At 44.2% G+C, this 10,907-nt stretch overlaps 1 protein-coding gene across 1 annotated transcript; it reads left to right on the top strand.

Annotated features, from left to right (window-relative positions):
* The first annotated feature begins 1,105 nt into the window (after positions 1 to 1,105).
* On the top strand, positions 1,106 to 8,888 carry LOC101555411 (neuroblastoma breakpoint family member 6-like protein). Its single transcript, XM_055121371.1, has 4 exons — positions 1,106 to 1,283; positions 2,901 to 3,003; positions 4,738 to 4,973; positions 8,833 to 8,888. Exons 1-4 carry the CDS (start codon positions 1,106 to 1,108, stop codon positions 8,886 to 8,888), a joined length of 573 nt encoding a protein of 190 aa, XP_054977346.1.
* The last annotated feature ends 2,019 nt before the right edge of the window (positions 8,889 to 10,907 follow it).

Here is a 10,907-nt window from a genome sequence, read left to right as displayed (position 1 = left end):
CTAGCACCCCAAAGTAGGGTCCCCGACGTGGGACGGGAAGGATCCAGGGCAAGCAGTGAGTTATGTGCTACCCTGGCATCGAGATGGGCCTGGCCAAAGTGCCTAATTCTTAACTATAAGTTAAGAGCTTGATCATAGACAAATGCTGTCATGATCCAATAGTAATTATGAGACTGGGACCCTGCCAGGGATAGGAAAGACTGATCTGGCCTGAGCACTGTAGTCTGAGATTGAGATGGCCCCAGGAGAGCAATTCTATAAGCTTTAATGCATCTCTTATTGTGTCCATACAAAATAATTAATATTATGAATTCTTATATGTTTGCTGGCTGAGGAGAAGAGAAACACATTCATGGGACTCTGCCCTTGGGTGGATCCTCCTGCTGAAAGAGAATTAAGTCCTAGGAGAAGCATCCCCTGAGGGAAAAGAACCTTACCCTATTGCTGACCACACCTAGGTGTATGCCCCAACCCCCTCATGCTGTGGAGATTTAACTAGGCGGTAAGAGTGGGTTGGGGGCCAGATCCACGGCGCCAGATCCACTCGGGGCAGATCCACGGAGCCAGATCCACCGGGGCCAGATCCACCGGAGCCAGATCCACCGGGGCCAGATCCACAGGGCCAGATCCACGGGGGCCAGATCCACGGGGGCCAGATCCACAGATCGAGAGAGAGACCGAGAGCCGGGAGAGAGGCAGACAGAGAGAGAATGAAGTAGGATGGGGGAGAAAGAAGCAGGAGGAGAATCAGAGGAGAATGGAGATGGACATGAAATAAACCGATCGAGCAACCAGTTTGGCCTTCTTCCTTCCTTCACCTGCCTCGTCGCCGCCTGCGCCCTTTCTTTTTATTTTTATACATGTGTATGGCTCAAAAGAGTTGAGTGATGACAAAATTCATCCTGAAAGTTAGTTATGATTTCCATCTGCATTCTTTACATCTGTTAAAATGCATTTATAGTTAAAATTACCATAATTCTACAGTTTATTTTTTAGTATTTTAATGGGGACTACTACTGTAACTATAATCCATTCATTTTAACTTATCTGTTTGCATTTCTTCTCCTCAGCTTCTGACTCTACATCTTTCCTAACAAGCTTCAGAATGGCAGCCCCTCTCACTACCTTTTCTGGTCCAAGGGCAGAAATGAGCATCCTGGAAACCAACCACTATTTACGGTCTGAATTGGAAAAAGTCAAACAGGACTTTCGAGACCTCACAGAGAAATACCTGACCTCCAAAGCTACTGCTTATTCTCTGGCCAATCAACTGCAGAAATACAGTAAGTCTTTGGCAAGAGAGATAGCACAGCCTTGCATGCCCTGACCTGGGTTTGACCCCTAGCACTAGATCTGGCCCCTCAAGCCCTGTCAGGTATGATTCCTAAGTCAGAGTCAGGAGTAAGTCTGAGTACTGTTTGGTGTGATAAAAAAAAATAGAAAAAGGAAAAAGAAAACAAAGTAAAAAATAGAGTAAGTCCCATATATGGTAACAAACACAAAAGTGGTACATGGTTGACCATCTTCTCTAACCCTGGGTGAGCTGTGTACAAAATAAACTCTTGACCTGCTGTTCTATCTTTTTGGTACCTGCTTATAATTTGTATTATAATCGGGAAATTTGGAATAGTAAAATGTCATTAGTTCTAAAATGGGGAGTAATCAAACACCATGTAATTAGAAGATTAACAAGGCACAGAAATTGTTGGGGCTAGGGAATAGGTACACATGTTCTTGAAAGAATTTACTGATAATTACAGAGAAAAGAAAGATTGTCAGGAAAAGAGGGAGTATACAAACATGGGGCAAGTGCCTTTATTTCAGTACTGTCTTATCTGGGTTTGTGAATCTCTTTTTGGACTCACAACCAATGGGGGCAATTTTACATGACTTAGGTCTGAGAGTCAGACCTGGGATCGTCTCATCTTGTTGGGGATCCTCCTGGGCACAAAATTTTTCTCTGATGGACAATTGGTGGTTTGTGGCAGGAGGTTAGGAAAATGAGACAAAATCAGAGTAGAATACAAAAAGGAGCACTTTAATAGATAAGACAGGATATGAGGCATAGCAGCAAGCTCCAGCAAGGTGATGCAAGAGTCCTGAACTTTCTGAACAATTGGAGTTTGGTATGGAAATGTCAGAATAACTCTGTCATATAAGTGGCACTTGAGGGTTTTGTACTTCAGCACATTTGAAAGGCTCTTTCTTTGATTTTTGGCTCTACCCACTCCATAGCCGTTCTCACAGTTCTGTTTTTAATTAGATGAATAAGGTGCAGACCATATGCATGAGTTTCAATTAGGTTGTGATGTCACTGAGGTTATATTTGGACTCATTTTTAGCCAGCTGAGTAATGTATATTTAAGAATATGATTAATAGAGGATGGATACAGTCTCTCTGTCCAGGCTGTAAGCAGTATGTCATCTGGTTGGTTTTGTGTGGATAGATTCTATGTAGGATCCAGCTGTTTTGTGGCACCACATTTCAGACACTCCAGAGGGCTGTTCCGAACATTCTTATCTCTCAGGTGCTACTCCCATCCTACTGAGTAGTGTTTTGTTGAGTTTCTGGGCCTTGCCAGTGAGAATGGAAGTCTGCTGAAACATCCCAGAGGGGCAAGCACAGGGCCTTTTCTCCCCATTGTGGCTCTCTATGAGTTTTATATCTTGAATCTCCCCATGGGTCTCTGCTATCTTCATACATCTACTTCATACCTGGGTACAAGAAGCCTAGTAAACACCCCTTAACATTAAACTAGAAGTTCTGCTACATGATTCTCAACAGGTTCCCATGATAGAGCCTGTATTTGGAGTTCCTTTTCTTTCCATGGACTCGGATTCCTTTATTGAAGGTAGTGAGCATGGCTAACTTCACTGAGGCAGCATCTCTGTTTCCTCAGAGTGTGAGGAGTACAAACACCTTATTGAATTTGTGCTGGATGAAGAAGTACAGTTTGAAGGGGGCAAACTGGCAGAGAATACGAGAGAAGCTTCAAGTGCTAGGTAAGGAGACATCTGGGTGGGAAAGTGTGTGAATCACCCTTTAAAGTGGGAAAGCCCAGGCTGGGGAAATAGAGCAAATGTGTGCTCCATGTTGGAAGCCCGCCTTATGAGCTGGGAGAGAGCAGCTGTGATAGAGAAGGGATCATGAATTCAATGATGGTTGGAGGGATTGTTGGAGGGAAAGGGGAGGGGATGGGAGGGGAAAGAGGGGAGGGGAGGGGAGGGGTGAGAGGAGAGAGAGAGTGAGTGCCATAGAAGCAGGCTGGGAGAAAAAGGGCTTGGTGGGAGGGAAACTGGAGACATTAGTATTAGTGGTGGGAAATGTGCACTGTTGAAGGGATGGGTGTTGGAACACTGTATGACTAAATACAATCATGAACAACCTTGTAATTGCATAATTCGCAAGGATTTAAGAAGGAAGGAAAGAAGGGAAGGAGAGTGGGAGGAAAAGTTTACTTGAAAATAAAAAAGAACTCAGTGTTCCCTGAACTAAGAACCAGAAGCAAGCCCTGAACACCACTGGATCTTCCCCCGCAACACTCCCAACCTCCCCCCTGAAAAAAAACAGCAGCATCAGCTGTGTCCCAAAAATTTCAAACACACACACACAGACCCCTCCCAACTCAAAAGACCCCAGGCCCCTAGCCATATGGTGCCAGTCAGTGGAGACTGCCCTGTGGGCCTTCTTGATCTCCAGCCACACTCCTCTCCATTCCCATACTGGAGAACACTCAGTGTTTCTCCACCATTTTCTGTACATGTGATATACATTCACTGTATGTTCCTCAATTGCACATGCTCTCCTTTCATAATAAATATGCATGGGTTTCCTGAAAAAAAAACCCACTATAATATATATGAATTGTTATATCTATATATGAATTATTATATCATACGCTCTGCTGGGTAGGAAACCAGTCTCCTACTTCCTCTCTGATGCTTATTCTCTAATTTATCCCAGTAGACATCTTAAAGTCCCTCTTTTAATTTTTCTTTCATTTTTGCTTTTTGACTACAACCTATGGTCTTTGGGGGTTTCTCCAAGCAGTGTTCGGGGGATGACATACTGCTGGGGATCAAATCCAGGCTACCTGCATGCAAATCAAAAGATAATAATTCTGGTGCCATAGAGAAAGCCCAGTGAGCTAGAGCCATGATTTATATGCAGAAGACCTGAGTTAAATATCCAGCACCACATGGTTCCCTAATTACCTCCACATAGACCTAAAAACAAAACAAAAAATTAATTCAGGGACTAGGGGAATAGTTCAAAGAACTAGTGGTAGATGCTTTGCCTATTGGAATCCCCAGTTCAAGTAAATCCCAAACACCACCTCATGGTCTTCTGAGCGCCACTGGGAGGATCCCTGAAAAATGTGCTGGTGTACAAGACTGGGTCTGGTACCAAACCAAAGTCAAAACAAACTCCAGAAGGTAGCAGCTCATAATAAGATGTGCTGTTTAGACAGATTCTAGCCAACATGCTCTCAGCATTATCTCAGTAAGGGCTGCAACATAAATGGACTAGACTGCCCACAGAGCTTTTACAATCAAGAAAAACTTTTGGAGAGATTTTGGGAATGTGCAAGGTCTTTTGTTTGATCCCTAGCATGGGGAAAAGGGAGCTACAAGGATATTTTCCCACAACTATGGCTAAGAAAAAAAGGCAAATGCTGCAACATTTACCTTTGCCCAATTTTTTTATTTTACTATGTTACACTCTTTTCATCTTAGGAACTATGATCCCCTAATTCAGATACAGGCCCAAGAACTGACCCACTTAAGACAGAAGATTCAGGAAGGAAAAGGTGCTTGTTACCTTTTCACTCAGCATATGAGGAACACAATCAAGTCTTTTGAGAGTCTCCTCAGAAACACTGACATTGCCTATTACCAGGGAAAGAGATTCTCTGAGCAACTGGTCCAAGGAACCCAGCTGGCAGAGCGCCTTGCCTGCAAGCTCACCATCGGTATGTTGATATATAAGGTCTGAATGTCCTTAGCCCTCCTGAGGCTTAGCTTTACATGAGACTCCTTAGCTGTATAATTAAATAACTTTAGATTTTCATTTTGGGAGGATTGTGAGCTACACCCAGCTGTGCTCAGGGCTTTCTCCTGATTCTGCTCAGACATCACTCCTGGTGGGGTGCAAGAGACTCTCTGGAGTGCTAGGGATTGAAATGAAGTCTTCTGTATACAAGGCAAGCACGTTCCCCACTGTACTACCTCTCGAGTCCCACTGACTGACTTTTTAGCCAGATCTGCTTTTTCACTTCAAAAACCTTGGTGATTATGGCAATCTCAGGCCTGACAGGTGATCAGCACAATGGATGCAGGCAGGAAGTTACATCACTGATGAAATGTAAAGAGGGCTGTGACCTGTGCATACACACACCATCCCTGACTTTTGTGCTCCTCAAGAAAAATTTCATGAAGATCATGAGATACTTAAAGCACTTATTAATCATCTTGTAAGTGCTAAAGTGCTTATTTCAAGGAGAGAGAAAGTAATAAAGTTACTCTTGTAAGGACAGGGAGTGGGGTCCCAAGTGACTAGTCATCTTTCACTTTCCTGTGGTTTCAGACTTCTCACCTTTCTCATCTCTCTCTCTCCTTCCCAGATGGGTGGTGTTTCTGGTCGGAGACATGATTTCCACCAGAAGTAGGGCTTCCCTGTGGCATATGGGAAGTGGGGAAGAGAGGCAGCAACCTTAAGAAAAGGATCTACCACTGCGTCTCTTCCCACCTCAATCAATGGGAACATGACTGGGGAATCTATGACTGATGAGAGTCTGTTCTGAAACCTGCACGATACAGGCTTCAGATCTTACCAACCCCACTAGCCAGTCCTCAAACTGTACTTTGGTTCCACTTATTTTGCCTGGTTTGGGAAATGAACAAATGAACCCTGACATATGACTTCTTGGAGAGTCATGGAACCCAGACTGAAGCAAGGAAGTGCTGTTGGCAGGAAAGGAAAGTCAGTCCTAAATCTTACCCAGGAATTGGAGGTTTATTTGGGAAATAAAGGGAGGGAGAAATGGATGGGAGGAGAGAGAGAGCAAAGGGAGGAGAGAGGGGAGAGGGGGGAGCGGTGAGGGGGGAGGGGGCCAGGGCAGAGGGGGACAGGGCAGAGGGGAGGCAGGGCAGGGGCAGGCGAAAAAACAAAATACCCATTTCAGGCAGGTGTGGGCCATTGCAGGGTGGAAAAAAACAAAGTACCCATTTCAGGCAGGTGTGGGCCATTTCCCCTAATGGTTACATGTCCCCTAAATTAAGCAAGTACACTCTCAAGTGGAGATAAGAATGTACCCCCTATAGAGTTAAAAAGTCCATATATCCATCAGGAAGAGAAGCAGGTAATAGCATGCCTTTTCCTCTGTCAAGTAAGTTTATAATCAATTTTCCCAACCTTCTGTCAAAGTCTCTTAGGGTGATTGCCAAAGGGGTGAGGTTTTGGTGATCTGATATTCCTTTTTTTTTTCCTTTTTGGGTCACACCCGGCGATGCACAGGGGTTACTCCTGGCTCTGCACTCAGGAATCACCCCTGGCGGTGCTCAGGGGACCATATGGGATGCTGGGAATCGAACCCAGGTCGTCTGCATGCAAGGCAAACACCCTACCCGCTGTGCTATTGCTCCAGCCCCTGATCTAATATTCTTGAGTGGCTTTTATTCCAGAAGTGAAGTCTCTCTTCCCAGGAGATTCACCCATGCTCTGAGCCTGAAATTCTGATGTTACAGGTTTTGCCCACCTCCCCAGATAGGTCCTGTGCCTCAAAAGCCTTTATGCACAGCTTAGATTCCAGAAAGTGTTTTCCACAATATATATTTCCAGGGTTCCCCACTCTTCTTAAAACAGGCAGTAATATCTGGTAACTGGGGCCCTAACTAATTTGGTCAATTCATGGGTTGCCATGGTGACTATAAACTGTCTTGGTGCTGATGGGTGTGATTTTGATGTACTGTGTAAAAACACAAGAAAGAAGAAGGGGGGCCCAGCGGGGCTCTGTCTCTCCCCCTGCCCGCGTTCGGTAGTCTCCAGCCGCTTCCCCACCCCGGGGGAGGTTGATGGCGATGATGAGGCAGGCAAAGGAAGGAAGAAGGCCAAACTGGTTGCTTGATAAGTTTATTTCATTCTCTCTCTCTGCTTCTCTTTCCCGGTTCTCAATCTCTCTCTGGATCTTCCTCTATGCCTGTCTCTCTGCGTCTGTCTCTCTGTGTCTGTCTCTCTGCGTCTTCTGTGTCTTGTGTCTTCTTCCTCTGTCTTCTTCTTCTGCCCCTTCTTCCTCTGTCTCCCTGTCCTCTTTCTCCCCCCCCTCAGTGCCCCACAGTCTTAGTTTATATAGTAAATTACATAGGGTGGTGACACAAAGGTGGGTTGAACATTAACAAATAAACAAAGAAGAGTAAAACCATTTCTCCAGGAGATTAACAAAGTCTCATCTAAGGAAATCTCATCTAAGGAGGATCCAAATCTCATCGTTACTTTTGGATCATGACAGCATTGTCCATGATCATGCCCTCAACTTATAGTTGAGTATTGTGGCGCTTTGGCCTGGCCCATTTCGATGCCAGGGTAGCACATAACTCACCACTTGCTTGCCCTGGATCCGTCCTGTCCCTCATCGGGATCCTGCTTTTGGGGTGCTAGGAACTGAGGGCAACTTGAGTTAAGAAAGCAGATGCCCAGGAGTAAATATTATTGGAGTCAATCAACTCCCAAGTTACAAGCACAATATTGTCTTCCTGTGAACATACAGAAAGGACATTGCTTTAAGGTAAACTATGTTCCCTAAGGCAAGGCTAAAACAAACCCCATGTTATCCTACAATGTACTAAAGGTTTTATCATAACCAAGTAATGAGCTAGAGTTCTCTCAATATTCACCTGAACTGACTTGTGCTTGCTCCCCCTGAGGGTCAGAACTTGCAGGGAGACATAAAACAAATTTCCTCCTCACGGTAAATTTGACTTTAGGTGGCTCTGCTTGATATGTGTTTTAACACTAGGGATATTTTACCCTGTTTTACTTCTCATTATCATATCTCATACTCTCCTGGCCTTATCCATTTCAGTAACTACCTATGTAACATAATCACCTCTTCCCTTTTTTTTATGTCACAATGTCTGGGATAAAAAACAGTTTGTGGTGCTCACACAAACTTGGTTGTGGTACATCAGAGACTGCACACTTATTGGTGCCAAGATGAGATTTGAGAAAGAAAATAATAAAAGAAACATCCTCACACTTCTTAGACAAGAGAGTCTTCTTTGTCCTGGTTCTCTGACTTGAGAACTAGGTTTTTGATTGTGGTGTAATAGATTGGTCTCTTGTGGGATGGTCTCTTGTGGGATTAGGAGGGGAAAGAGAGGTGGAGTTAAGAAGGGACTTTCTCCCTGTAGTCTCTGGTCCAGTCATGTGACAATAGTGGATTCTATAAGAAAGCAGTGAGGGGAGCCATGACATGGAACATGATTTTGCAACTGGCCCTGTGCAGAAAAAATCGAATGTTTCATTTGGACATTTCTATAATATAGCTGGGAAAGTATCTTGTGAACTAGAGAACAAACACATTTGATTTTTTTACTTCAATTAGCACGATGTTGTTGATTCTCAACACTAGGAACATCTTAGTTTTATTCAGTAAAGCATGGCTGGCAATTTATCTAAATATACAACCTGAACCCTCCTGGAATAAACCTCCCAGTGCATTCTAGTCAAACATGTATAGAGTATTAAGTTTCTGATTATACATAGACACGCTTATTTGTGGTGTGTGAAATGAGATCTGGTCTATCTGACAAGTTCCTATTTTTGGTTCACAGAAAAGTGTAATGATATGAAAGATGAAGAAAAACAGGAGCCACTGGCTCCCAGGTAACTGAATAAGAGAGTTAATAATGGAATGGTGAAATCCAGGGGGAATTCCAGCAGCAAGAGTCTAAGAGTCCAAAGGTTCCAAATCCTGAAAAAACAGATACTTCTGATTATAACTATTTCATCATAAAATGATATATTTTTTCAAACAATATTGTCTGCTCTTGTGGTTCTTACATTTTCTAGGAATTCTTTAAGGTTTATTTAACAGCATGATTTAAAGGAAAAGTAGCAAGAGATTCCTGGTCTAAAAACCTATCTCGTTTAAAATCAAAGTGGGATGGCTAACAGAGTTTTGCAGTTTTATGCAAGTATGTTGGCAGATATTTCTTAGCTAGAAATATATATGTATATAATTATTTATGGGGTAGGGATTGAACCCAGGGTCTTATATAAGCAAGGCAAATACTATGCCCCTGACCCAAGAAGGTAATCTTGAAAATAGGGTTGGATGAGAACAGACGACTGGTTAAAGAAACTTTGGTACATCTACACAATGAAATATATCCAGCTGTTAGGAAAGATGAAATCATGAAATTTTCTTATAAGTGGATGGACATGGAAGGTGTCATGCTAAGTGAAATGAGTCAGAAAGAGAGGGACAGCCATAGAATGACTGCACTCATTTGTGGAATATAAAATATAATATGAGGTTAATACCTAAGGACAGTAGAGACAAAGGCCAGGAATATTGCTCCATGTTGGAGCCAACCTTATGAGCTGGGAGAGAGCAGCTGTGATAGAGAAGGGATCACAAATTCAATGATGGTTGGAGGGATTGTTGGAGGGATCACTCAGGATAGGAGATGTATGCTGAAAGTAGGTAAAAGACCAAACATGATGGTCTTTCACTATCTGTATTGCAAACCATAATACCCATAAGATTTAAAGAGTAAGAGGGAAATTGTCTGCCATAGAGGCAGGGGAAGGGGTGGGACAAAGGTGGGAGTGGGATGGGGATACTGGGGACATCAGTGGTGGAAAATGTACACTGGTGGAGGAATAGGAGATCGATCATTGTATGACTGAAACTCAAAGATGAAAGCTTTGTAACTGTAGCTCACGGTGATTCAAAATAATTTTTTTTTTAAATAAAAGGAAGCAACTGAGAAAAAAAATACTATGAAAAACAAAGCAAAGAAAATAGGGTTGGATTGGTAGCTGGGCTGGAGTGTCTGCTAGCACACAGGAGGCTAATTTGCTTTTGGAGATTGAGCCACAGAACAGTTACTACTACTGGCTCCTTGGCATTAAACCTAGGGCTCCAACATGCAAAGTCCGGCCTATCTAGGTATAGATACCAGACACGCACCCGAACACCTGGCTGCTGAGGGAGCATCCGCCAGCAGAGGGCGCTCTAGTGCCACCCTGCTGCTTTGCGCGGGAAGGCTCTCACGGTCTCCAGTGCCTGTGGTCTCCCACACCGGCTCCTTCCCGGCTCCTTCCCCGACTATCATCTCCCCTTTGTGCAGCTTCCCCTCCTTCCCTTCGGGGGCTGGGGGTCGGGTGCCTACAGCTGATGCTGTGCTTAAGCACTGCCCAGCTTCACCTCTTACAACTCCGGCCTCCGGTTGGCTCTGCTCTGCAGAATTCACAGGTGAGCAGGGCACCCACCGCACCCGCGCAAATACCCCCTCACCGTTCCCATTCATGCCCTCATCGTGCACCACCCACCCTGTCCTATGCGTGGCCCTCCTTGGTACCCATGGATTAATTGTTCTCCCAGTGGGGAGCTGCTGTCATTTACATTTCACAGATGAGGAAACTGAGGCTCTACTCAGGACCTAGTGTCCCTCTCCCTTCCCCCTCTCCCCAAGACCACCCCCATTCAGAAGACATTCTAACCCAGTCCAACTGCAGATCTGCGACCATTACTCAACCATCTACACAATGCTTTGACACTATGTACAAACAAAAGCTAGCATGCAATTAGACAGTCACAATAGTCATAAGGGGAAAAGACACAGGAAATTAGAATGCCCTTCAGTGAATAAACACGTAATCAGGGCAAAAGCGGCTGCAG

Source organism: Sorex araneus, chromosome X, assembly GCF_027595985.1.
Source record: "Sorex araneus isolate mSorAra2 chromosome X, mSorAra2.pri, whole genome shotgun sequence".
NCBI classification, from domain to species: Eukaryota; Metazoa; Chordata; class Mammalia; order Eulipotyphla; family Soricidae; genus Sorex; species Sorex araneus.
Note: the sequence above shows the minus strand (reverse complement) of the source record. Positions and strands in the feature narration are given on the sequence as shown.